Raw genomic sequence first — 27,757 nt, forward strand, 5'->3', positions numbered from 1 at the left:
GCCTGGGGGACTACAGTCCGTGGGATCGCAAAGAGTCAGACATGACAGAGCTACTAACACGTTCACTTTCCAGCCTATTTCCCTCCCCGTCTCAGCCTGGAGCAAATCACCATGTGACCTGGAGGGACTGACTTGCTGTTTTTGGTGCCTTGATGTTTTATCTGTGCCAATGGGAATTATATCCATGTTTGATTCATAGGGTTGTCGCGAGACTGACAGTTAAACTTTGTAAAGCACTTAGAACAGTGCCTGGCACATGATTTGTGCTCTATAAATATTTGCTATTATTATCTAATGGCAAGAACTGCCTCATATTCCTGAGTCTAAGCAATCACTTGGCAGGGCCATGAGAGCACCAGTTGGCTTGGACCAATCAGGAGGAGCGGCTCACATGGAAGCCCTAGCTGTTCACAGGCACAACAGGGTTAACAAGGAAAGCAGGGAGGGCTGGAGAATGGACATCAATCAAGCAGCAGGATCAGCCACACCGGTACTGTGTTTTAAAAACGATGTTTATTGACATATGAACTCTGTTCTGTTTGTGTGTATTGTTCTTAAAAAAAAAAAACAACACTATTTTGAAATTATTTCAGGCTTAGAAAATATTTGCAAAAAATACAAGGCGGTCCCATACACCTGCCACCTAGCTTCCCTAAATGTTCACTTCTTACTTTTAACTACAGTGTTAGAATCAAAACCAGGAAATTAACACTGATACAAATCTAAAAACCTCTCTACAGTCATTATTCAAATTTTGGCAGTTGTCCCCCAGTGTTCTTTTTCTGGTCCAGGATCAATCATACTACGGGTTCTAACTATAAACACCATTTTAGGGGCTTCTTTGGTGGTCCAGTGGCTAAGAACCCACCCTCCCAGTGCAGGGGACCGGGCTTCTATCCCTGGTCAGGGAACTAGATTCCACATGCCACAACTGAAAAAAAAAGACCCTGCATGCCACGACTAAGACCTGGAACAGCCACATAAAGAAATAAATAATAATAACAAAAGAAAAGTGATGACATACACATCATCTTTAAACAAAATAGAATAAAAAATAAACATTTTAAAGCTGCACAGAGGTTCATAGAACCTTAACTCTTCCCTTACTGCCTGACTTGTTGGCTGTTTACAGCCTCATCATTGTGTACATTTGGGGCAGATGTTTGCAGGTTGCTAAAAAGGAATTATTGAGTCAAAGGCTGCATATTTTTTAAAACCTTGATGCATATTGGAATTGTTGTCTAGAAAATTGTACAAGTTGATATCCAATCTGTATGAATCATACAATTCATACCAATGTATGAATACTCAATGTATGAAGCTTTTGACTGTGTGGATCACAACAAACTGTGGAAAATTCAGAAAGAGGTAGGAATGCCAGACCACCTTACCTGCCTCCTGAGAAACCTGAATACAGGTCAAGAAGCAACATTTAGAACCGGACATGGAACAACAGACTCGTTCCAAATTGGGAAAGGAGTATGTTAAGGCTGTATATGGTCACCCTGCTTATTTAACTTCTATGCAAAGTACATCATGCGAAATGCCACGCTGGATAAATCCCAAGCTGGAATCAAGATTGCCAGGAGAAATATCAACAACCTCAGATATGCAGATGATACCACTTTAATGGCATAAAGTGAAGAGGAACTAGAGAGCCTCTTGACGAGGGAGAAAGAGGAGACTGAAAAAGATGGCTTAAAACTCACCATTCAAAAAACTAAGATCATGACATCCAGTCGCATCACTTCATGGCAAGTAAATGGGGGAAAAGTGGAAACAGTGACAGATTTTATTTTCTTGGGTTCCAAAATCACTGCCGATGGTGACTGCAGCCATGAAAGACGCTTGCCCCTTGGAAGGAAAGCTATCACAAACCTAGACATGCTAAAAAGTATCACTTTGCTGACAAAGGTTTATCTATTCAAAGCTATGGTTTTTCCAGTAGTCATGTACAGATGGGAGACTTAGACCATAAAGATGGCTGAGTGCCAACGAATTTATGCTTTTGAATTGTGGTGCTGGAGAAAACTCTTCAGTCTCATGGATAGCAAGGAGATCAAACCACTCAATCCTAAAGGAAATCAACCCTGAATATTCACTGGAAGGACTGATGCTGAAACTGATGCTCCAATACTTTGGCCACCTGATACGAAGAGCTGACTCATTGCGAAAGACCCTGATGCTGGGAAAGATTGAGGGCAGGAGGAGCACGGGGTGACAGTGGATGAGATGGTTGGATGACATCACCGACTCAATGGACATGAGTTTGAGCAAACTCCGGGTGATGGTGAAGGACAGGGAAGCCTGGTATGCTGTAGTCCACGGGTCGCAAAGAGTTGGACAGGATTTAGCAACTCAACAACAACTTCTGGGCTGGGCTGACTTCTAGCTGTGAGTGGGTCCAGGCCGCCTCTATGTGTCTTTGACTCTCCTTAGCCAAGCAACTGACTACCTGGGATGTTCTCATGGTGAAAGTTGTGGCTAGAGTACAAGTTAACTGTTACAGCATATTTAAGACCTCCTTTGTATCATGTCTGCTAACATTCCATTGGCAAAAGCAAGTCACAAGACCAAGTCCCATATCAGTGGTGTGGGAGAAATATATTTCGCCTCCATGGAAATGCTGTGTAGTCACATGGTGAAATGTATATTTTCAGGAAGAGATGAAGAATTGAGAACCAAAATGCAATCTATTAATACCACACACAAGGAGAGAGCCTTTCAGGAAACTAGGTTGTGTTAAGATAAAGGCAGAACAGAAATCAGATACGGACCGAAGGTCAAGGCCAGATTTTTTTTTTTTTTTTTGGTTCCGCTACATGGCTTGTAGGGTCTTAAGGTTCCCAACCAGCAGTTCCCAACCACAGTTCCATTGAACTGTGCTCCGTGCAGTAGAAGTTCAGAGTCCCAAACACTGGAAAGTGAAAGTTGCTCAGTCGTGTCCAATTCTTGGCGACCCCAAGAACTATACTGTCCATGGAATTCTCCAGGCCTGAATACTGGAGTGGGTAGCCTTTCCCTTCTCCAGGGGGTCTTCCCAGCTCAGGGATCGAACTCAGGTTTCCCGCTCTGCAGGTGTATTCTTTACCAACTGAGCCACCAGGGAAGCCAACCACTAGACTGCTAGGGAATTCCCAAGGGAAGTTTTTAAGACAAGGAGATACTTGAGTTTGCTTATAGAGTGAGAAAAAGTGGAGGCCAGGAGAAACACTGCTTGACAATATAAATAAGAGGAGCTAATAGCATTTCCTCTAAAAATTTCCTATGTAAGTCACATAATTTGTAGAAGGCTGGCTGGGCAGGGAAATTACTTCCTCTAAGAAGCATATTGGCAGAAAGCAAAGGAACTGGAGCCGGGCCTGAAGTTTTCAATAATAACTGTGGATAATGAGAGGCGATCTCAGCAAATTAAAAGCTCTGCCAAGCACAGGCCAATCTTCATCTTAGCAGTGCCCCCCAAGCCAAATGTCTGCAAGCAGTGAGGTATTACCAGGTATAAAGTGCAGGACAGGGTGAATAATGAAGCATCGGTCTGGCTGGGGCAAAAAATTCTCATGGGAGAGGTGTGTGTGCGCTCAGTGGTGAGGTTGTGTACAACTGTTTGCAGGCCCATGGATTGTAGCTTGTCAGGCTCCTCTGTCCATGAAATACCGGAGTGGGTTCCCATTTCCTACTTCAAGGGATCTTGCTAACCCAGAGAGTGAACCCATGTCTCTTTAGTCTCCTGCATTAGCAGGTGGGTTCTTTACCCTAGTGCCACCTGAGGTGAAACCAAAGCGGTTTTGGAGTGAATATTGAACATCTTCCAGAATAGTTCAAGAGGGGAGGGTAGTTTCCTGGCCCTGTGTGAATTCTCCAAAACACCCACTCTCACTCCTTATCCCCAGCCTTGTCCAGCTCCCTGCATTTCATAAAATGTATGTTGGATGATTAGCTATAATCTTGTAAATGTGTGCGTAGCATGAGATTAGATTTAGCCTTCAATCATTTCTATATCTGCAAGCTCATGTTTGAGCCTGCATTTCCTGTTTCAGATGTCAGGGACTGTGTTTTGATTTCTCAATATCATGCCTGACACAGCCATACTGGGAGAAAGGTGTGTTCACAGTGACTTTTGACCAGGCTCCATAATTCTTCACTTTGCATGTATAGACATGGACTTAGAGACATACAAGTTCCCTTGGCCCAGAAGGTCCTTCTACAAACTAGCTTGTTAGTGTTCTCAGCCCTGCCTCTTTTGCAGCATACACAGGGGTTTAATTCATTTCTATCTGATTCTTGTTTATTGGGAGCCCTTTATGTGCCAGGCACTGAGAAGAAGCTGAATTGTGGGTATGGAGACAGGAAGGGAGCAGGCTATAGTTCTGACCTTTAAGATAAGAGAAACTTCACTGTCTGGAGTTACAGAATGAAACCCAGGATTGGGTGTTGGGATTACAATTCAGTTTGGGGATAATTTAACATGTATCTTGGCTTTTTCTTCAGAGGTGGGTGAGGAGTGAGGCCTCCAATTCATTGTGCATAATGAGCCTATACCTGGATGCTCTCCACACTGAGAACTCAATCTTTAGATCCAGTGATCTACTCAGAGTACATCAGAGGGAAAGAGAAAATGTGTGGTTTTGGGGTCAGGTTATTCAGCCTCTCTCAGGCCAGAGCACAGGAGGAAGCAAAGAAACAGAAGAAAACAAGAGCCCCGCCTCCCTCGCTCCCCTCCCCAACCATCTTCCTGCAGGAGAGATCTCTGCCTTCACTGTTTGCAGATTTCCTTCCCTCCCTGTGCAGGGCTAAGGCTAGGGTTGCAGCTGGAAGGAGCCCAGCCCCAGTTCCAGTTTGCCCAAATTTATAGAGATCACCATGCCTGTCTTTACATTTTCTTCCAACCCACTGATCTTAACCTCTGGAAGGCAATTTGGTGGGGGTGGACAGGTCAGTGATGTGGAAATCCCACCGGCTTGGGCTATTTCTGCCATCATTTTTGTATAATCTTAGTGGAATCACTCCCTCTCAGCCTCTGTGACTTCTTATCATTCGGGGCATGGCTTACATGTCACTTGCTCAGGGAGGCCCTCCCACATCTAAATTGGTCCTCTCTGACCTCTATAGAACCACAGTGTTATAATCACACAGCAGGTAGGTATGTATGTGTATTTATACACACATGTGTATATTTAAGTATAGTAAGTGCATAGATAATTGTTTGCTTATTTGGTTTGTTTCTCCGAGAGATTCTAGGCTCCAGGAATGCCGAGAATGTGTGTCTTTGACCCTTGCATCCTCAGATCCTGGCACGGAGCCTGGCACAAAGGAGGACACAGAAAATTCATTTAGTTAATGAATAAATGAATGAAAGGCAGCTGAGCTACGTTATCTCCCAGATTCCTTCCAGCTGAAAATGTTTATGAGGCTAAGGTTTCCCGCCAAGAAGACCTCCTCAGAACCTCCTCCCAGAGCTTCCTAATGGGGCAAGGTGGGGTGTAGGGCCGAGCCCCGGGCTCTGGCAACTGTACACCGGGATTAGCGAAGGTCGGATGCCGTCTCCGGCCCGGCCCCGCCTCCCGGCCGGCCAGCCGGGGGCGGGGCCAGGCCGCCTCCAGCCGGGTGGCATTCGGGGCGTCTACAGAACCCAGGGTGGCGAGTGGGCGGGTTCGAACGCGAGTCAATAGCGGGGCGGGGCCAGAACGCCCCCAGTCTCCCCGCTGGCTGGTGCAGGGGGCGGGGCCCCAAGCCCTCAGGTTCCCCACGTGGGGGCCTGGGCTGAGCTGTCGCCTAGCAACGCCCCGCCCCGCCCCCTGGACCGCCGCGGGCGCCTGCCCCCAGCATGGCCTGGCGAGGCTGGCCTGTGTCGTGGCTGTGGGTCGCCAGCTGCGGGTTGCTGCTCCTAGTCTTCGTCCTGCTCTTGAGCCCCCGCAGCTGCCGAGCGCGGCGGACCCTCCGCGGCCTGTTCATGGCGCGTAGCAAGCAGCTGCTCTTCCGAATCGGGTTCGTGCCGGGCTCCGGCGGGCTGCGGGGATCGGGGAAAGCTGGCGTGCTGGAAAGCGGACTAGAGGAGGGGTGCCGGGGGAGGGCTTAGGGGTTCTGACAGGGCTAGGGCTGGGAGATCCAGGGCCGGAGCTAAGAACGATCGAAGAGGCAGGCTAGAGAAGCTACTGATTTGGGGGGTGGGGAGCGTGGGCTGACGAAGTGAAGAAATGGGGGGTGGGTGGAAAATTGGGTTGGGCTGGGGAAGGCGGTTTGCTGGGGGGAGCAAGCCAGGGTAGCCAGAGAAGGGGCCTTTGAGAGGACCTCTAGAGAAAAGAGCCAGGTGAGGGGTTGGAGACAAGGGAGCTGGAAAAAGAGGACGGGCGCAGGATCCCGGGTTCCTCCGGTGGACAGGTGCTGGAGGGAAGGAATGTCAGACGACTGAGCCCCACCTGAAACCGCTAACTCTTTCCGTGTGTCCCTGGTCCTCTCCCCATCACTCGGCTTCCCACCGCTCAATGCAAGCACTGCTGTCCCAAGTGGGGTTTCCCACTCCCCACTCTGTAGGTCAGTCTGTCCCTTTCCTTCGACAACCCTGTCTCCCCCACCGCCCTTGTCATAAGCCCCAGGCTGTGAAATCCGACCCTAATCACTCAGCCTGACTTGTTGAAGGTTCACTGACCTCCAATGACTTTTTCCTTTCTGACCCCCCCTTACCCCAGTCTTCATTCTTCTCTTACCCCTACTTCTCCTGACAGGACGGAATAAGGATGGTAAGCAGCCCTGTTCTGCCTTATAGGCAGGAAGAGTCAGGATAGGAGTCACAAGAGGAGGCTTCCTAGGGCCTCTATCCCCTTCCCAGGACCAGCAGGGCCAGGGGGCAGGCCCTCAGGCCACACTTGGAGGCCAGTGATGTTGGCCTGGGAACTTTGGGAGTCCTGGCCCAAGGCCAGGTTCAGGCGAGGGCCGAAGCTGGGGAATTTCCTGAGTTTCAGAGAAGAGGTTGTACAATTCACCCCTCCTCTCGTGATCACCCCAGATAGACCAGAAACTTTATCCATAGGATTATCCTCACCCAGTCTCACAGAGATGTAAGGGACTGAAAAAACAAGGGGTGAGGAGGAATCCTGTGTATGTGCCTTATGGGGGCATTCACATCTCTAATAATCCACACAATGGTCACATTCTCAATAATGCTCCAGCTAAGTCACCATTGCTCTTCAAACAGCATTAAAATAATAAAATTCACAAATATTTAAATATCTCCATATGTGAGGTTAAAAAAATATATTGCTCCTCACAAAATTTCTGAGAATTTTATAGCTCTATTTGGGGAAAGATTTTTAAATCTACTTCTAGCTTTCAACATCGGTAAAATTGAAGTCATACAAATAGCCTGAGGAAGTGAAAAAGTCTCCACAAGGGACTGGAATCAGAAGTCCTGAGGTCAAAATTTCCAAGATTGCCCACTCAGAATCCGGAAAGTTTGGGTATTCCTAGAACTTGGGATCTGGGTGTTTCCAAATCCTCAAACCTGGAATTGTCCGAGCGTTTCTCAGGAATCCAGTAATCCATGAGCTTTCCTGTGGCTGAACTTCAAAATTGCCTTGGAATCAGCTCCCCAAATTTGCAGAGCAGGAGGGCGTGCCTGGAATCAGAGTCCCAGGTCCTGCCTGTCCAGGATCTGGGAAACAATCAGTCGAGTCCCTCGGGGGAGAGGCTGCTGGGAGGGACTGGGGGTGTCAGCAGGAAACTGGTCTGAGGGAAGTGGGCAGGTGTTGATACTGGGAGGGCGCCTCCAGGAAGGATGGAGAGGGAGGGGCCGGGATGAGGCCTGACGTGAGGGGAGGGGCAGAGCGGAGGGGCAGAGCGCATGGACACACTCCACCCTGAACGTGTGGCTGAGAGGACCACAAGTAGAGGGCTGTACTGGGGGGCTGGAAAGTAGACAGTGGAGATGAGAAGCTGTCCTGGGAGAGGAGTCGTTGTTGATGTTATCAGTAATAACAGTACTCACTGGTATTTGACAGTGTTATAAAGGGCTTTCTTCAAACATAACCACCATTGTCTTGGGATGGCGATAACGGCACAGCAGAGGGTCGATCTGGGCTAATCTGAGGTGGACACACGCATTCACGACTCTGCAGGGCCTGGGAGGCAATGTGTGGTAGTTAAGCACATGGCATTGGGGTCAGATAAATCTGCTTTTGAATCCCAGCTTTATTGCTCAGTGGCCATGTGACCTTGGACAAATAAGTCAGCCTCTCTGTGCCTCAGTTGTTGGCATCTGTAAAATGGGCCTGGTGATCGTGCCTACCTCAGAGGGCTCCTGTGGAGATCAAATGAAATTGTACACAGGGTCTGGCTTGTAGTAAGTGCTCAGGAAATGTTAGCAATTATTCTTTCTATAGTATGGGGGATGTGGGGAGGGAAGATACATGGCATTAGGCCAGCCGTGGCTCCTTCTAGAGTTTCCTTTATTTTTTGGCCACACCATGAGGCATGTGGGATCTTAGTTCTCTGAGCAGGGCTTAAACCCATGCCCCCCTGCAGTGGAGGCACAGTCTTAATCACTGGACTGAGGAAGTCCCTCAACCTTTTTTTTTTTTTTTTTTTTGAAGCTTCCTTACGTGCTTCTTCCCAGGTGGCTCAGTGATAAAGAATCCACCTGCCAACGCAGGAGATGCAAGTTCAATCCCTGGGTCGGGAAGATCCCCTAGAGGTGGAAATGGCAACCCACTCCAGGATTCTTCCCCAGAAAATCCCATGGAGAGGGGGTTCCAAAGAGTCTGATACAACCGAGTGACTGAGCGCACATACATGCTTTCTATTGTCTTCCAAGTGTATCCTGCTCACTTACTCTCAGGAAACCCCACATCCCTTCATTCATTCAGTGACCCCCACTCCTCCTTGCTGCCCTGGGTCAGGATTGCGGGGTCACTGATAGGAGCTGTTCTCAAGGAGTCAGTGAGAGGAACAGGGACCCTAACTGGCAGGAGGCACAGGGCATGATAGATTGCTAGATTCCCCAAGAGTGACAGAGTGTGCCTGCAGAGGCTAGGATTGGGAGTGTGTGCTCCCCTCTGCGTGCCCCCTGCCTCAGTTTCCATTTTGCCCCTTTGCCTTCTCAGTGGTAGTTGAGGAGGTTTGCTTAGAGAACAGGACCCTGAGCAGGGCCTGTCTGCAGAGGGAGCAGTGAATGGGAAATTAAGCTGGGTTCCTGCGTGCAGGGATGGGAACTGTCTTTCAGAGCTGAGAAAGTGGAAGGCAGCCAGCCTCTGCAAATGGACAGTCCAAAAGACAAAACCCTCCCACCCTTCCTGACCAAGTCCCCTCTTCATTCCTAGGCATAGAGGATCTTTCTTGAATCTCCTGACCCAAGTGAAACCAGCTGTCCCAGGACAAACCTTGCTTGCTCCTCTTCTGCAAGAGAAAAGCCCTTCTCTGGGGCCAGTGAAGACCAATGGCTTGATTTCAAAGAGGGGGCAGGAGTCCTGAGCTGAGGACCCTAGAGTGAATGGCCCACCTGCTTGTGGCTGGAGTAAAGGCCACACAGAGGCAGTGGACTGGGCCATCCACAACACAGCCTTCAGGAGGGAAGCAGGGAGGGCCCTTTTCTTTTCTGCAGGCCTTAGAACCCTGGAGAGCCACAGCACCAGCACCCACAGTGTCTCCTCTGATGTGTGTCCCCGTAGGTGTGCCCTTCCCCAGGCCATGCTGCCTACAGAATGGAGTCCACACCCCTCACCCAGGCCTTTGGGGCCCTCCCACACCCGCTCCTGGAGAAGGCAATGGCACCCCACTCCAGTACTCTTGCCTGGAGAATCCCAGGGACGGGGGAGCCTGGTGGGCTGCCGTCTATGGGGTCGCCCAGAGTCGGACACGACTGAAGTGACAGAGCAGCACACCCCCTCCAGAGCTGCCCAATCCCATCTTCCCCAGGCCCTGTGCTCTTGCCATACTTCTCTCTGGGGTCTGCCAGACCTTCCCACATCAAGTGCTATTTCCTCAAACTGTGCCCCAAATCTGAACACTCACCCCATTTCCACTGCTACGACCCTGGGCCAACCCCAGGTCGCCTCTCACCAGATCTACTAAATTGACAGCTCCCTTCAGCCTTTGTTCCCACAAGAGCACTCTCAGCAAGGCAACCAGAATCAAACCTTTAAGATTTAAGTCAGAAACGTGCCACTCCTCTGCTTAGAACTCTCCAGAATGGCTCCCTCTGGACCTGCCCATCCCCCACCTCACTTTGGTGGTTTTTTGTATGCCCTTCACCTTGCTCGTTGGATTTCGGCCACAGGCCACTTTGCTGTTCCTCAAGCACTCTGAGATAGTCTCACTTCCAAGCTCTTTTGTCGCTGTTCTCTCTCACTAGACCTTTCTTCCCCCACGTGGCTGTGCCTGGCTTCCTTTAGGTCTCTGCTCAGATTTCACTGTATTAAAGAGGCCTACCCTGACCACTCTGTGAAAAACAGCAGGGCCCCAGTGCCTGCAGTCTTACTCCACGGTGAGCTCGTGTGTGAGCTCACTTGCTCAGTCACGTCTGATTCTTTGCAATCCTGTGGACTGCAGCCCGCCAGGCTCCTCCGTCCATGGGATTCTCCAGGCAAGAACACTGGAGTGGGTTGCCGTTCCTCCTCCAGGATCTTTCCGACCCAGGGATTGAACCTGGGTCTCCTGCATTTCCTGCATTGGTGGGCAGATTCTTTATCTCTGAACCACCTGGGAAGCCCATTCTCCACAGTACATATCACCATATGACATCCTATATATCGACTTGCCTGTTGTTTACTGGCTTTCTCCCTCAACCAGAATATGAGCCATATGAGGGAAGGAACTTCTTTCACTACTGTATCCCAGCTTCCAGAACAGTGGCTGGCACAGAGCTGGTCCTCATTAAAGGGCTTTGGAATTAATAAAAAGCTTGGCCCAAATGTTATCTCCTCCACAAGGCTTGTCCAGCCTGTCCAGTCAAAATTCATCTCTGCCTCCAGACTGACCCCTGGCACTGTCTCCCCTCCTAGAGCTTTCATTGTGTATTCTTGCTTATTCCTGCATCAAGTGTTCATGGGTGTGATTTCCTCACTGGACTCCCACAGGCCAAGCCCAGGGAACAGGGCTGAATCAGGAGCGCCTGGCATTGGGGTGAGGAGGGGAGGGATGGAGGCGGGAGGGAGGGCCAAGAAACAGACCCACACCAAATAAAACCCTAGGGCCTTGGCTGGACAGGTGGCCTGGGATTTCAGGCAAGGAGACACAAATAGTCCAGGCCTCCTGCCCAGGACTGAGATTTGACTGTACCTCTGGTCCTCCCTGGGATCCCTTAGGAGCCATTCATCCTCCTCTTGGGAAAAATGCTGAAGGCTGGAGAGGGCTGCAAAGTCAGCAGAGGACCGAACCGGATGAGGGGATGGGTACGGAGATGGGGTCTGTGGTCTCCCAGCCGGGCCTGTGTCTTGACCTGTTGCAGGCACTGCCCCTGTCCTAGTCATGGAGAAGTTGTCCCCCGACCCCTCAAGGCCTTGCTGGCAGCTTCAGGAAACTCTTCAACCTCTAGGGCCTTTTTCGCTGTCTCGTTATCTTCTTCAGTTTCCTCAATTTGGGGAAAGTGCAAAACATCTTGTGGCTCAGTTTGTTCCTGAGGGGCCTCCGAGCAGGCTGTGCTCCAGCAGGACTCTGTGTCCTGGTGGAGTCCAGGTCCCTAGGCCCTCAGACAGGCATTTCCGGTTTGCTTTCATAAAGATTGCCTGTCGCTGGTGAGATGAAAAGCCTGGGAAAAGCTGGGTCCCGGGTGGAGGCGGGTAGGGGAGGCGGGCAGGAGAGGAGAAGCCAAAAGCACCCCCCGACCAGAGTCCTCTCAGCCTGGGCTTGTTGTCCAGCTGGTAGAGTCTGGGGCCAGGGCCAAGCTGGGACAGGCAGCCCCCAGGCCTGTCTCAGGGCTGCCCAGGATGGCGAGACTGCTCGCTGGAGGAGGCGGGGAGAAGAAGAGTTTCATTGTGTGTTCTCCACTGCGAGCCAAGAGAAGGGGGTGGGGGGAGGGCTGTGTGTCACTGTCCCCAGCTGTCCCATGGGGCCTCCCATGGGGCCGGAGGCTCAAACTCAGATACCAGAGAAGCCACGCTCTGGTTCAGTGAGGCGAAGAGTGAAAGGTATGCCTGTGGCCCCCCAACTGGGGATGGCAGGTGCTTCATCCTGCAACCCTGACCCCAGGGGGAGGGCCCCTCAAGCCCCTACAAGGCTGCCCCAGGCCGGCTGCCCCCACCCTAGTCCCACCCGGTGGAGTGGTTTTTCTCCCACCTGGGTCCCAGAGGACCAATTAGGAAACTTGCTTTTCTTTTTGGTGAGGTGATGGTGGGTAGTTCCGGGCCCCAGAACTGCTGAATCAGAGTCCACGAGTGGGTGGTAAACAGAAGAGGAGAAGGTCAGCATCTTTGGGTTTCAGCAGCACCCCCCAGATCATACTGGTGCATTCTGGCACATTCTCACGCTGCAGGGAGTTTGAATCCCACATCAGGCCCTGCAGAGGTCCACATCATTGTGTAAGTCACCTGAACTTTCTGGGCTCAACTGCTCGTTCAGAGAGGAAGAGCACTTGGTTTTACAGAGCGGGAAACTGAGGCTTGGGGAGTGAGTTTCTGCTTCTTACCTCGGGCAACAGAAGAAAGGGAGCTGTGAGCCCCATTACAGGGGACGGCGACATCCCAGCAAGATGGGGGGCTAGGAGATGGGAGGCAGGTTCTTCCCAGGGACTCATTCACTTTTGCATCTTCCCATCTTTTTTCCCTAAATTCTCTTGTCCATCTGGCTTGTGCTGCTCCCGGTGGAACCATCCACCCCGGCAGAGCCTGGACTGAAAGAAGTCTCCAGGATCCTCCACTCAAGGCACCTTCTCCTGAGAGCTGCTGGGGTCTCGGACCTCTGCGGTCCTCAGGAAAACTGCACGTGTGAGGAGGTGGTCTGGGGAGAGAGTTCACCGGGTTCAAAGGCTTGTGTCTCATAGAGACTGGAGGTTCCAGAGGCCAGATGCCCGGCTATGTCTGGAACACTGTAATTACCCCGACAAATGTTTTCCTAGCAAAGGCCCTCAAAAGAATTGAGTCTGACCCCAAATAGTTCAGGCCCACTCATCTCATCCTACCTGCTTATTAGGGGTTTGCAATGGTTAAAAGTGTGAATGAACTCCAGGGACTTACCTGGCCATCCAGTGATGAAAACTCCATGCTTTCACTGCAGAGGGCATGGGTTTGATCCCTGGTCAGGGAACCACATGCCATTAAAAAAAAAAAAGGAAGAGTGTGGACTGCGGGGTCAGGCTGCCAGGGTGAGTCTCTGCCCAGCCACTCACTGCTCTGTGATCTTGAGCAAATCCCTTTCCACCTCTCTGGGCTCCGTCGGCCTTGTCTGTAAAATGGAGGAAATAATGATACCTGACTCGGGGTTGCTTGGAGGATTATAGGAGATAACCAATGGGAGGCACTGAGCCCACTGGTGGGGTCTGGGAAAGCTGAGGGAGAGGTCATTCTTATTAAAGATGAGGCCAGTGGGCTCCGGAGAGATGTTCTAACCTGTGGGGCAAAGTCAGGACTGCGGACCCTTCTTCAGACCCCCTTTCTTCTGCTCCCCATCTCCTCCACTTTAGAGGCCCGGGGTCCAGACCCTAGGCCGGGGAAGTTGAGATTTTGTGCCCCAGTGACGCAGCCTCACCCAGGCCCTTGGGTCTAGATGACCTGCTTATCAGAGCACCCTGCTCCACCTTTTGGGTCCCACCAGGAGAGGGGAGGGACTTGGAACCAGGTGGGTGAGGTGGGAAGGGAAGAGCCAGGGCAGGGGTGGCTGTAATTTGGGCCTCCGATACCCTCATGGGGCATCACAGCCTGGCCTGGGGCCAGTCAGGTGGAGCCCCAGTCAATGCTGACAGTCCGCTCTCTATGCCCATCACTTTTATATTTACATGCCTGGCCCTGTGCTGCCTGTCCTGGTCACTTAGCCAGCGTTTTGTGAGTCCCGGTTCTGTGCTGGGCCAGTGCTAGGGGGCTGCAGAGGAGCCACGAGAAACAGACTGGTGACTGCCCACCCCCTGCATGGCGCTGATTAGGGCACCAGCTAGAAGCTGATAAGGCCCAGCTGCTGCCCCGGGGCTCAGCTGCTTCTGAGCACCCCAGATGGAGCAGAGGAAGGCGGCTTTCTGCCAGGATAATCAGGTCCTGCGGTTGAGCGCAGCCCTGAAGAATGCTTGTATGTGTGTGTTAGTCACTCAGTCATGTCCAACTCTTGATGTCTGCATGGACTGTAGCCCCCCAGGCTCTTCTGTTCATGGAATTTCCCAGGCAAGAATATTGGAGTAGGGTGTCATTCCCTTCTCCAGGGCATTTTCCCAACTCAGGGATAGAACCTGTGTCTCCTGCTTGGCAGGCAGATTCTTTACCCTCTGAGCCACCAGGGAAGCCGTGAAGGATGCTTGGGGTTTCTGCCTGGCGCTGATTAGGGACTGGGTAGGGTTCCAGTAAGTTAGAAAGGCCTGGAGGCTATTCCAGCCTGAGACCTGTGGGAGCCAGGCAGGACTGTAGTTCTGAAATTTTAATGAACTATTTCAGGCATTCAGAAGACAGATAAAATAATAATCCTCCCAGCTTAAGAAAGACAATGTTACAGACCCTGTGAATCTCGGCGCCCACCTCCCCAGCCCACCTTCCCCCTCTCCCAGAGGAAACCCTACTAACCATGCTGACCATGCCTTCCCCTCGGCTGCCTTTGTTCTTTTACTGTTTACGTCCACATAATGATGGTTTTGCTTGCTTTGGCCTTTTTTTTTTCTCCTAGCCACACCACGCGACATGTGGGATCTTGGTTCCCTCACCAGGGGTTGACCTGCACCCACTCCTTTGGAAGTGCAGTGTCTTAACCACTGGACCACCAGGAAGTCCTTCTTTGGCATGTTAGGGAAATATTGTCAGGTTGTCTGTTCTCTGTGGCCCGTCTGTTAGCTCAGTGTTACGTTTGAGCTCTGTGCAGGCTGAGAGCTTGTACCCTAAATCATTCACTCCCAATATGTAGTTTCCCATGGTCGGAACATGTTGTCTGTCATTTATTTGTCTATTGTGCTGTCGATGGACATTTGGGGATGTCCTCTTGTTCACTCTTAGGACATGGGGTTTCCATGGGCCGTATTGGGGAGGGGACAGAGGCTTGCCTCCTCCCGGTCCACGGAGGGCCTGCCTGGCGGTTGGACACTCTCCCACCAGCCCTGGGGAGCCACTGAAGGCTGTTGAGCAAGAACAGGATGCAGTGTGAAGTGGTGCCTTGGGAGCATGAGCTCTGCCAGTGGTTTGCAGTTTGGTTCAGGGAGTCAGAGAGCTGACTAGAGGAGGCTTTTGTTAGGGCCTCTCCAGCAGTTTCTCTTTGCAGAGGTGAGCCCATGAAGGGAAATTAGAAATGGAGAGGAATTCTGTCTGAGTCACCGGGGGAAAGGGTTAAATGGCTGCTCGAGTTGTGAAACTAGGAGGGTGACAGGGCCTTTCCCAGAAAGAGAGGCAGCTAGGGGAAGAGCTGACAGGCACCGTTACAGACCCTGGTGATGCAGCCAGCCTGCCAGTGGAGGGGGAACCGAGCGCAGGGACTGGAGAGATGCACAAGGAATCCTTTGTCTGCAAAGAACCAGGCCCCATGCAACCCAGTCCTCAGGCCCCTCCCCCCTGCTCTGTGCAGCGATCCAGACCTCAGGGCCACAGGGGCCACCCTGGCCAGCACAGATCTTGGGTCTGACAGCCACCCCCCTACCACCTTTCTCCATCTGCAACACCTCCTCTAGTCCAGGCCCTCGTCGTGTCCCTCACTGTGTGACTCCCCAGCCCCCTTCCCCTCCGCTCCAGTTCATTCTACCCTCCACACAGCAGCTGAGCAAGCTCTTATAAAGGAAGTTAGAACATACGCTTCCCCACTTTCAAACCCACCAGCAGTTTTCCACCCCCTCTCCATGGCCTGACCCCTGCGCACCTCGCTGACCCTTTCTCTGCCTACAGACTTCGAGGCCTCTTGGCAGCTCCTCGAATGTGCCCCACTTGTGCCTGTATAGGGGCGTTGGTGCTGCGCCCCCCACAGTCAGCACCGCTGGCTCCCCCATCTGTCCGTTCCCTGCACAAGGGTCGCCCTCAGAGAAGGGGCCTTTCCCGACCACCCAGTCTACCGGGACACCTTCTTCCTTTCCCACCACAGTTAACCGCTTGCTTGTTGATTGTTTTGTTTTCCAGTTCAGTGTCTGTTGGCTGCTCCTCTCATTATGTTGGCAGGGAGCCATCTGCCTTGTTCTCTGCCTTCTGTTCTGTACCCTGTCCAGCACGTGCAGTCAATATTTGCTGGTTAAAGCCAGTGGAAGAGCAGAGCCTTGTTTACTGCAGCTTCTTACTGCATAGCCCCTGCCCTTGTACATCTTGATCTTTGTTGAAGGACGAAGTACATGTACTAAGTATCCAATAAGGGAAGACAGGGAATGTTTACCAGTCCCTCCCAGATTGTGAACGGCCTTGTTCTTGCAGCTGTGAAGGCTGTCCGGCTGAATTTGGGAGGGAAAAAGCAGTTGCTAAACACCTTCCACCCTTCAGGCCCTGGAGAATGTTAACATTTGTCATCTTGTTTTATGTCACTTAATCCTTACACAGTCCTGCAGGGGTAAGTTGTGGTATCGCCATTTTATAGATGAGAAGTCTGATGTGAGCCCATTGACTAGCTCAAGGTCTCAGACCAAGGATGGCCCAAGCCGTGATGAGAACCCAGAGCTTCCTGTTGCCAGAGGTCCTGCACTTCCCGTAAGCCTAAATAGGAAGAAATGAAGTCAGGAACAGGGCCTAGATGCCAGGAGGCATCTGGGCACAGAGGCAAGGGTGATTTTCTTTTCTTCTTTATTATTTTTAAATTTTTCATTTTGCAATCATCTCAGATTTACAAAATTTGTGCTAAGAATTCCCATATACCCCCTCACCCAGTTCCCCGGAATGTTAACATCTTCCATAACCATGGTATAGTCATCAAAACCAAGAAGTTAACATCCATCCAAACCATTACCACTCTCCAGACTCCAGTGAAATTCCGTGCATTGTCTCCCTAGCATTCTTTTTCTGGGCTACAGTCCAGTCCAGGATATTTAGCTTGATCCAGCCAGTCCCATCTGTGCTGTGCTGAGCTGAGTATTGTCCCAACGGCACAGCAGGGAGAAAGGCAAGAATCAGCAGCTCCCACTAGCGCTCACCCAGGCTTGGTGCACCTTCCCCAGATTCTCACACGTCCTGTCCCCTTTCCTTCTTGGAAACGTCACCTCCTCAAAGAGGCCTTCCGTGACTGACCATCAGATCTAGAATATCAGCTCTTGTCCTCATTCTTTGTCCTTTTGCCTTGTTCATTTTGTCATCTTCTCTTGACAGTGAAAGTGAAAATGAAAGTCGCTCAGTCAAGTTCAACTCTTTGCAACCCCATGGACTATACAGTCCATGGAATTCTCCAGGCCAGAATACTGAAATGGGTAGCCTTTCCCTTTTCCAGGGGATCTTCCCAACCCAGGGATCGAACCCAGGTCTCCTGCATTGCAGGCAGATTCTTTACCAGCTGAGCCACAAGGGAAGCCCAAGAATACTGGAGTGGGTAGCCTATCCCTTCTCTAGCAGGTCTTCCCGACCCAGGAATTGAACCAGGGTCTCCTGCATTGCAGGTGGATTCTTTACCAGCTGAGCTATCAGGGAACAATATGTTTATTTGCTTATTTATTTGGCTGCCTCGGGTCTTAGTTGTGTTGCACGAGGGCTTCATTGCATCTTGTGGGATCTTTCACTGCCGTGCGAGGGCTCAGTGGTTGTGGCCCATGGGCCTAGTTGCTCCATAGCCTGTGGGATCTTAGTTCCCCAACCAGGGATCAAACCAGAGTCCCCTGCTTTGCAAGGCGGATTCTTAACCGCTGGACCACAGGGAAGTCCCTTGACAGTGTGTTTACTGTCTCATCTGTCCCACTAGAGTAGAAGCTGCAAGAAGGCTGGGACTCTGCCTTACCCATTGTGTCCCCGGAGCAGGCTAATAGCGAGGCCTCACTAAACATTGTGGAATGAGTGAAAGTAGGGAGTGGTCGAAATTAATTTTAAAATAAAACAAAAATAGGACCCATAAAAAATAGTCATGAAGACTCCCAAAGGATGGTAGAACCCCTCCACAGCGCATCCAATTTCCCAACTGAAACAAGTGCTCAGGCACACAGAGCTGGGACAGCAGTGATTCACCTTCACCAAATTGTTGTGGAAACATGCTTGCTGCTGCTGCTAAGTCGCTTCAGTCGTGTCCGACTCTGTGAGATCCCATAGACGGCAGCCCGCCAGGCTCCCCCGTCCCTGGGATTCTCCAGGCAAGAACACTGGAGTGGGTTGCCATTTCCTTCTCCAATGCAGGAAAGTGAAAAGTGAAAGTGAAGTCGCTCAGTTGTGTCCGACTCTTAGTGACCCCAAGGACCGCAGCCTACCAGGCTCCTCCGTCCATGGGGTTTTCCAGGCAAGAGTACTGGAATGGGGTGCCATTGCCTTCTCCGTGGAAACATGCTTGGTTTTGATCAAATTGCTTGCAGACAGATCAGCTTGCCCTTCCCAAAGGGCCCTCCCCCTGCCCCCCACAGACACAGTAAACCTCTGTAGGGATTTGAGGTCCTTCATCCAGCATCCCAACTTCAACTTTTCTGTCTCAGGCTTGATCAGCCAGAACCCCACCCCCATTACCGCCTGCCTTGCTGTGTAAACCTAAACACTGACCAAACCCACCCACAGCCTAGCCTGTCACTTTCCCGTGAGCCCAGGGCCCGAGATGGCTCATTCTTCACAGGGCCCAGTATAAAATGGCATTTGGAGCCTCTTGCTCAAAAAGCAAGAAAGAGGTGCCACATCCAATATGATATTATGAAGCCTTTCCTTTGTTCTACAATCTCTCTCTCTTGACTTGCCATGATGTTTTTAATTTGCTACTTAATGTCATTTGAGTAGGGGAATATTTAAAATGTTAGTTATTAGCATGGATTATGCCATTCATTATATATCATGCAATGTCAATTTTAAATGCAAATAGAAGAACACTTGGGGCTTCCCAGGTGGCTCAGTGGCAAATGAATCCACCTGCCACGCAGGAGACGAGAGTTCAACCCCTGGGTCAGGAAGATCCCCTGAAGGAAAAGGCTACCCACTCCGGTATTCTTGCCTGGGAGATCCCATGGACAGAGGAACCTGGCGGGCTACAGTCCATGGGATCACAAAAGAGTTGGACCTGGCTTAGTGACTAAACAACACCAACAGCAACAATAAGAACATTTAACTTATACATGGGATCACTGAAACTACATAACTCACATTTCTTAGCTTGTACACAGACATGTGTTATGTTCTTACCAAAACAGTGGGAGTGTGGCAACAGACCTAACTCAGCTGTTTTTGTTTCACTTCTTGATGCATAGCACACTCTACCAGCTCTCTCTGCTTTCAGCTTTCTGATGAATGAGGAAGAGCTGGAAGGAAAAGCACAGATCCGTTGCCTCTTTCCCTTCCTTTCTGAAACAGCATCATCTGCAGCCTTAATGGTGGGATTACACATAAGAAAGGATGTGGTGGGGCTCCTTGTGTCTCTCAGAACACCATTGCCTCTTGATGCATTTTAAGCAAATTCCTTTTTTTCATAAGATTTTTTTTTTAATGTGGACCATTTTAAAAGTCTTTATTGAGTTTGTTACAATATTGCTTCTGTTTTGTGATTTGATATTTTGGCCACGAGGTGCATGGGATCTTTGCTTCCCAACCAGGAATTGAACTCACAACCCCTGCATTAGAAAGCAAAATTTTAACCACTGGACCACCAGGGACATCCCACAAGCAAATTCTAGTTGGAACCCAAAGTGTGGCTCATAGGTCAGCTAGTACCCTCCGGCCCTTTACTCATAGAGGTACACTCACTTGTCTTCACCTTGGGGCTTGAATTCCCACACAAAGAGGGTCCACCAGAATTCTGTGCTCATGGCCATGGTGAACACGGTGTGTGTGGCAGGGTCAGGGCAGCAGGGACCTAGCGGACACATGTGATATGACATGATGATATGTGCATCACCTCTGCTCACGTGCATGTTCCGTTGTCCCATCAGACTTCACTTACAAGACACAAGTTCAAAGAGAAAATCGTTAAGGGTTTCAGGATGATGACAGCAGAGCGTCATGCGCAGTGTGGGGTCCTATGTGACTGCCGGGTCGCACACCTGTGAAGCCGCCCTGTGTGCCAGAATCCTGTGTTGGGGACTCTGTCACTCACGAGTCCCCTCTGTTCCACGTCCCCCCTTTTCACTGTGTAGCCTGGAATGTGGCAGGTGGGAGGAAGTGTGGTCAAACCATCCAGCCTCACTTCTGCTGGCTTCCTCCATCAAAGAGCCAAGCAGAGCTTTCTACAATTTCCCTAAGTGAACCCTGCTATCTGCTGTCTCTGGGCCTGCGCCTCTTGTTTCCTCTACCCTAGGGGTTCTCAGTCTTATTGTCTCTGGGCCAGTAACATCAACATCACTCAGAGCTTCTTAGAAATGCAGATGCCTGGGCCCCACTCAAACTGTCTAAGACTCAAAACGCTGGGATGGGGCTGAGGAATCTGGCCTTCAGTAGGTCCCATGCGTGACTGTGACGCACCGCTGCACTGCCTGAAATAGGGTTCCCACCTTCTTCTGGCTTCCTAACTCCTGTACTGCCTTCACTGAATAAGGCCCTCATCCTCAGATCTCTTCTGTGAATTCCTCAGTTCACATCTGGCCTGATCAGCTTTGAGCTTGGGGTCTGTCTGTTTCGTTTTGCATCTTGTCCTGAGTCCCGAGCAAGGCAGACAGCACGTGACAAGTGGCAGTGGAGTTGCACTGGCGCAGGGGGTGACTGAGGGAGCGGAGACGTGGGGCCTGGGCTGAGCAGACGTCCCGCCCCGCAGGTACAGCCTCTACACGCGCACCCGGCTCGGGTACCTCTTCTACCGCCAGCAGCTGCGCAGGGCTCGGAATCGCTACCCCAAAGGCCACTCCAGAACCCAGCCCCGCCTCTTCAACGGTGAGCTCTGGCCGCCCCAGGCCAGCAACCGCCCCAGGCTGTGCCCACCCACCCCATCTCTCTCCCCCAGTGGATGGGCTCCCTGCCCTGCTCCCCCACCCGCATCTCTATTCCCCAGGAGTGAAGGTGCTCCCCATCCCCGTCCTCTCGGACAACTACAGCTACCTCATCATTGACACCCAGGCCCGGCTGGCTGTGGCTGTGGACCCGTCAGACCCTCAGGCTGTCCAGGTGAGGGGAGGACGAGGGCAGTGGGACCTGGGCTCACTTTGGGGGCTGGCAGCTTCTCGCTAGAGAGGCTGACCCTGCTCTCTGCCCATGGGAGGTGCCCCCTCCATGTGCACTCACACAGCACACCCTGACCGCTGCAAACACATGTGACCCACTGGGGAAGGGTCAGTGTGCCGGGTGTGGCCGGGGGAGGAGGGGAGGAGGACAGAGGGAGAATCAGAGCTGGAGGGAGAGCGATGCTGACCCAGGGCTGTGACCCGGGGCTGTGGGTCTAGCCGGCTTCCTTCTGCCTCTTCCTCTCTGTGGCCCCCTCTCTGAGCCTTGCTTTTCTCACCTCTGTTGTGTTTGGGTCTCTTCATCATTCTCTCCATTTCTTACGTCTCTGTGTACATGTACCTGTGTGTCCACCTGCTCTGCCAGTCTCCCTCCACCCTGTGCCCGTGCTGGGGCTCAGGTGCCACCCTTTAGCCAACCCCCTCTTCCCTACCCCCTTCCCATTCTCTGCCTCCATCACCTCCCTCCCCTGCCCCATCTCTCCCTGCTCTCCTCTCCACCCAGCATCCCGATCCCCAGTCTGACTGCCTCCTTTCTCCCCCAGGCTTCCATTGAAAAGGAAGGTGTTAACTTGGTTGCCATTCTCTGCACCCACAAACACTGGTAAGGGGCTGAGGTGGGAGGTCTGAGCGCAGATCATCTTCCGTTGGCCAGCCCTGGCTCCGCTGGGTTCTCCAGGACTGGGACCCGTGAGAACAGACTGGGCTGAGGGTCAGGGATCAGGCTTGGGGGGGGGGGCACCATCCTTATGAAGACACTAGGGCACCAGGAGAGAGGGGAAGAGGGAGGGACAGGTCTCCCCCTCTTCTACTTACCACGCTCCTGAAGCACCAGAGGAGGGCAGGGCAGGCATTTATCTTTCATTCCATGGGCATGTCCGCTGGGCAAATGTGATCTCTTTCATCCAGGGAGGTTTTAGTCCAATAGGGGAGACAGCCCTGTGTGAAAGTGTACAGACAATAACAACTGTGGCAGCCAGCGCGGGGTTTGGGGGGCAGGGGTAGCGGGTGGGTATGATCAGATCCACGTGGAGGAATTAGAGGGCAGGACGACAGGTTGAACAAAGGTCTGAAGCAGAGCGGATGGCTTGGTTCAGTCCAGAAGCCAGGAGTCGCAGGGCTCAAAGCCCTGGAGATGCTTTGGGACGACGGAGGCTAGGAGGCCCAGTGCAGTTGCCCCTTAAAGCCCCTGCCTGTCTGTGCCATCCTATAGGGACCACAGCGGAGGGAACCGCGACCTCAGTCGGCGGCACCAGGACTGTCGGGTGTATGGGAGCCCTCAGGACAACATTCCCTACCTCACCCAGTAAGTCCCTGACCCAGGGGTGGGATGGCCCTGTCCTTCACCCTCATCCTTCAGTTACGTGTTTCAGGGCTATCAGCAGTTGGATCTTTGCTGACGCCCTTCCTGGCCCTTCGAGGGCAGATCACAGCTCATCTGGAGCCTAGCACTGTCCACCCCGCAACTGATCCAGCCATAGTCCCCCAAAGAGGAAGCAGGAGGGCTTGAATCTGAAGCCCTGGGCGCTGAGGGGGCCTCTCTCTGGTGGGGAAGCCCTGCTCCTGCACATCACCCATCCCCTTGGGCCTGGGCGGGGTGGGGGAGGGAGGAAGAGCGTGGCCCAAGCTCTAGTGCTTTCTCTCCACTGTTGCCTCTCTCCTCAGTCCCCTGTGTCATCAAGATGTGGTTAGCGTGGGACGACTTCAGATCCGGGCTCTGGCCACCCCGGGCCACACACAAGGCCATCTGGTCTATCTGCTGGATGGGGAGCCCTATGAGGGTCCCTCCTGCCTCTTCTCAGGGGATCTACTCTTCCTCTCTGGCTGTGGTGAGTCCCTCAAAAGGGAAGGGAGGATGCGGGGATGAGAGGGAGGGAGAGAGGCCAGGGCAGGGGCTCGAGGACAGCCGCAGCTCCACTCAATGCACGGAAACGTTGGTTTCAGCAAACATGTTGCCTCAGCAGTTACTCACACCTCTGTTACCTTGATTTTTCTTTCATATCCTCATGACATCCTAAAGGGGATGGATGGAATGAGGTGAAGCCTATAACTGAGTACAGACCTCAAAGAGCATTTGTTTCCATTGGGTGGAGCCAGGTTCTCATAGAGTGACTGGCAAGACCAGTTACAAAGACCTGAGAACCCTTGAGTGACAGGGTGATCCTGTGGGTGGGGGATCACCGGTCCCAGGCTGCATGGAGTCCCAGAGGCAGTGCAGGCAAAGAAGGAGGTGCTGTGTGGAAAGGCACAACCCTGCCTGGAGCGGGCCTGGGGTCACAGAACTCAGCCTGGAGGTTCCATACCCCTTCTCCCCCCACGTGTCAGTCTGTGCCCTCAGACGGGCCCAGCTAGGGCTGAATGGGTCCAGCTCCCAGGGGGAGGGAGGGAGTCGATGCCAGGTGAGTGGGCATGGCAGGGGCATGGGTGAGGGCTGGTGGCCAGCCCCAGCTATACAGGGGGGTCCCTGCTGTGTGATCCTTGTTCCTCACACATACCCACTGACCCTACCAGGACGGACCTTTGAGGGTACTGCAGAGACCATGCTGAGCTCACTGGACACCGTGCTCGGGCTGGGAGACGACACTCTTCTGTGGCCTGGTGAGGTTCCCCTCCCTCTCTTCCCAGCCCTTCATGCATCCAGTTCCTGGCCCAGAGGTGACACAGCTCCACCTCCAGTGGCTCCTGGGAGCTATCTCCAGCAGTGGGGGCAGACTCCCTTCTTTCTGGAGCACTGGCTGTATAAGGCCTCTTATGTCAGCTGCCCCTGGCAGCCAACCCACAGCCCCTGGGGAGCCCTGTAAGCCCCAGAGTGTCCCCGTGGGATGGCTGATTTCTCATAGCCAGAGCCTAGAACAGAAAATAGCCTTTACTTAATGAGGTGCCTTAAATCCACTCTGCATGGATCATTACCTGTGTCCATCACACCCACACTGCCCACCCATCATCCATATGCATGTACGTGGAATATCCATACATACGTGCATGGGTACATTGCATATCTGTAGTTTCTACAACACATCCACTAATATCTCAGTCAATCCTCAGAACATATTTTCATCCATTCACTCCATTCAACAAATACTTAACGTGCACCAGGTCCTGATCCCAGCCCCAGGGACACATAACGTTCTAGTGGCATTGTTATTTTCCCCACTTGCCAAAGGAGAAAACGTTGGCTCAGAGAGGGGCCATGACCTGACTGAGGTTGCACGGCTGGGCAGAACCAGCAACGCTAGAATGCAGGTCTTCTGGCTCCAGGTCTGCGGTTTCCCCTGTGCTTCTGCTGCGTCACTCGTGGCTGACTTGTGCACACATTTACAGAAGCGGCTCCTTGTGGTTGGGCTTTTTCTGGAAGCACTGTCCCTCCTCCTCAGTTGTTAGGTACCCATCGGCCTGGGGATGGGAGGACTTTTCCTGACCATAACCCATCTCACTCTGCCCTGTGTCTCGGCCCCCATGGCCATCCTTAGGCCACGAGTATGCAGAGGAGAACCTGGGCTTTGCAGGCGTGGTGGAGCCCGAGAACCTAGCCCGGGAGAGGAAGATGCAGTGGGTGCAGAGGCAGCGGATGGAACGCAAGAGCACGGTGCGGGGCTGGGGTCCAGGAGGGGCCGGGGGCACTCCCCAGAGGCATCCCATCTCTGCCGAGCCAGGCCCTGCAGGCCCCTCCCCAGAGCTCTGGCCTGTTTGGCACAAGGGCCTTCCAGTGAGAACTCCTGAACCCAGGATGGTGCAGGGGGTGGGGAGGTTTCCCTGGTCAGATCCGTTTTCCGGATCCTCCCCACTAAACCCCGTGTCTCTCCTCCCACAGTGCCCGTCCACCCTGGGGGAGGAGCGCTCCTATAACCCGTTCCTAAGGACACACTGCCTGGTGCTCCAGGAGGCTCTGGGGCCAAGCCCCGGCCCCACAGGCGACGATGGCTACTCCCGGGCCCAGCTCCTGGAGAGGCTCCGCCAGCTGAAGGACCTGCACAAGAGCAAGTGACCCCACCCCGACCCGGCCCAGCCCACACGCTGCGGTGGGGAGACCACCCATCATCGCCCACACCACACCATCCCTCTCTCTGCTACCACCTCACCTCCATCAGCTCGTCAGCAGGCACCACCCGGACACTGGTCAGGGGCAGAGGAGGGACAGGCGAGGAGACCCTGAGACCAAGAGGAGGCCAGCTGATGGAAGGCTTGGGGACTCCACAGGGTGAGGCTGAGTCACCGAGAGCAGAGCTAACACGGGGAGTTAGCTCCCCCTGTTCCTGCCACGGCAGTGAGGATGCAGAGCCCTTGCTTTCGCTGCAGCCTCTGAACTCAGGGCAGCAGGAGTCCTGAACAGGGTGAGTCCATCTTCCCCTTCCTACGATCCACGGCTGGGAAAGAAACTTGCTCCCCCAGGCTGGCCTGAGGTGAGGTGCTTTGGAAAAGCAGTCACTCAGGGGGAGCACCTGGGCTCTGGTTTTCTGAGCCTCTGCCCCTCCTCTCCCAGGCATTTTTGCACAAGAGCAAAGCACCCACAAGAGCAAGGCCAGCCCCGCCCCTACAAGGGCATTTTTTAAAACAGAGCCATTTCTGAGAAAGAGGAAAGGGCTGGAAGCCTGGCTGTTGACAATCTCTGCCTCTGTGACTCCCCTGCTGCCTGGAAGGGGGAGAGTCCCGGTTGCCAAGGAAACCTGACCTCAGGCTAAGGAGACACCAGGAGGCTGGGACTGGAGGCCCACAGTCATGTAGGTCACATGCTCCTGCACAGCTGGCCTGGTCCTGCCCGCTGGCCTCTGCCTCTGCCCTGGGCTAGCAGGGCCCCCCCTTCCCGGGGGACCAGAGAGCCATTGTCCACCAGGTCCACTGTGGTTTTCTCATTGTGGCCCTTATTCTTAGAAACTCCTGCTTCATCCTCAACCCTTGCCCCTTTCAGTTAGTAAAGCCATTCATCTGGCCCTTTGCAGTTGGCCAACGACATCGCCTTGTCATTTCTCATTTGCCCTTGGCCCCATCTTGGCAGGAGCAGGGGGTCTACACAGCAGAGAGCAGAAATCAGAAGTCCAGGAGTGGACAGCTCTCGAGTGAGTGGCAGCTTCTAGGACCCCAGGTCCGGGCCCTTCCCCTCTGCTCAGCCCTCCCTCAGCTCACCTCCTCCTCTGGCCTTGGGTCCAGGTCCCTTTGGGGCCACAGTGAGGACAACAATGTCCTCAAGCAGGTGTACCTGGGGTCAGCCAGGAGCCTTCTCTTCCTGGGTGGAAGCCTTCCCTCAGGCTTTGCTCCCCACTGGGAAGCCCCTGAGATGCCGCTGCCCTCAGTTTCCCTCATCATCCTGCCTCTGCCTCCCTCTCCGGCCACAGCCTCTGGTACCAGCTCTAGCAATACCGCCAGAATAGTCAGAGCTCCCCGCCCCTCCAGACCTGCAGTTCCTGCCTCTGTGCCTTCGCTCCTGCTGTTCTTCAGAATGGAATGCCTTTCCCTTGCTCCTCCTGCCTTGTCTGCCTGGCAAACACCTAGTCATCTCACCAATCCCCCTCAAGGTCCCCTTCCTCCAGGAAGTCCCCCCTCCTCCTCCCATGCCCCTCCCTCTCCAGGCTACCTCTGCTCTTGTCAATGCTTCTCCTGTGGCACTTATCACACTGTATTTTACTTGTTTACACGTTTGTCTCCCCTTCCTCGACTGTGAACCCTTCAGGGCATGGACTGTATCTTATGCATCTCTGTATTTTCGCGCCTAGCACGGTGCCTGGCACACAGTAGGCGCTCAATAAATGTTGACTGGATGAATGATTTAACCGAGGCTTGGTCCCTCAGTGGGCTTGTCTTTATTGCTGGTTCTGTTTCCCTCTCTGGGTTACAGTTCTTGCTTACTCAGAAGGACTGCACTTCTAGAACTCTGGGCAAAAACAAAGCTATAAATTATATCCTTCCATGGCTCGTGAGAATTTGTTCAGGGTTTATGATTTGCTTACCTTGGTGTTTTCCAAAGCTTGAGATGCACAGATGCACCGCTAGCTGCAGGGGAAGTGGTTTTACATGGTCACCACCCAGCCGTGAATATGCTTCAAGGACAAGGCCTTGGCGCTGACCCCTCTTTAAGGCCCTTTAAGGCCTCTGCAATTAACAGCCAGACTCGTCTGTTAATTGTTAAACAGGTCGGCTGTCAAGCCTGGCAGCTATCTTGAGTTAAATTTTAACAACATAATTTTGTGTTCCTTGTGTTTATCCTCAGGGTCAATATTTTTGACAAGTGACACCAGTTTTCAATTCATGCAGGTGATTAAAGGTACAGGCATATCTCATTTTACTGTGCTTCACTTTAGGGTGCTTTTCTGATCACTGCATTTTTTTTTTTTACAAATTGAAGGTTTGTGACAACCCTGCATTGTCAGATGATGGTTAGTATTTTGATCAATAAAATATTTTTAATTGTATACTTTTAATTAAGGTATGTAC

General features: G+C 52.5%; 1 protein-coding gene and 1 long non-coding RNA gene across 5 annotated transcripts in view; one reads left to right on the forward strand and one right to left on the reverse strand.

Annotated features, from left to right (window-relative positions):
• The window catches only part of PNKD (PNKD metallo-beta-lactamase domain containing), a 68,675-nt gene extending 41,579 nt beyond the window's left edge, over positions 1-27,096 (forward strand). Inside the window, exons 1-10 of one of the 4 annotated variants that reach the window (XM_042244220.2) lie at positions 5,798-5,985; positions 16,660-16,844; positions 20,932-21,047; positions 21,166-21,278; positions 21,877-21,935; positions 22,545-22,637; positions 22,997-23,160; positions 23,843-23,929; positions 24,802-24,917; positions 25,143-27,096. In XM_042244220.2, the coding sequence (XP_042100154.1) occupies positions 16,813-16,844; positions 20,932-21,047; positions 21,166-21,278; positions 21,877-21,935; positions 22,545-22,637; positions 22,997-23,160; positions 23,843-23,929; positions 24,802-24,917; positions 25,143-25,316 (954 nt within the window). In that variant the 5' untranslated portion in view covers positions 5,798-5,985; positions 16,660-16,812 and the 3' untranslated portion in view covers positions 25,317-27,096. Of the gene's footprint in view, positions 1-5,797; positions 5,986-16,659; positions 16,845-20,931; positions 21,048-21,165; positions 21,279-21,876; positions 21,936-22,544; positions 22,638-22,996; positions 23,161-23,842; positions 23,930-24,801; positions 25,038-25,142 lie in introns of those variants that run through there. The other 3 variants (XM_060411278.1, XM_027965171.3, XM_042244219.1) reach the window with 3 other exon arrangements.
• Positions 16,846-27,379, reverse strand: LOC132659331 (uncharacterized). Its single transcript, XR_009599644.1, has 3 exons — positions 27,274-27,379; positions 22,148-22,270; positions 16,846-20,037 (listed from the first exon to the last, which is right to left on the reverse strand). It is a non-coding gene; the product is annotated as an uncharacterized LOC132659331 (long non-coding RNA).
• Positions 27,380-27,757: the final 378 nt, after the last annotated feature.

The sequence above is a fragment of the Ovis aries genome, chromosome 2 (assembly GCF_016772045.2).
Source record: "Ovis aries strain OAR_USU_Benz2616 breed Rambouillet chromosome 2, ARS-UI_Ramb_v3.0, whole genome shotgun sequence".
In the NCBI taxonomy this organism is placed as follows: Eukaryota; Metazoa; Chordata; class Mammalia; order Artiodactyla; family Bovidae; genus Ovis; species Ovis aries.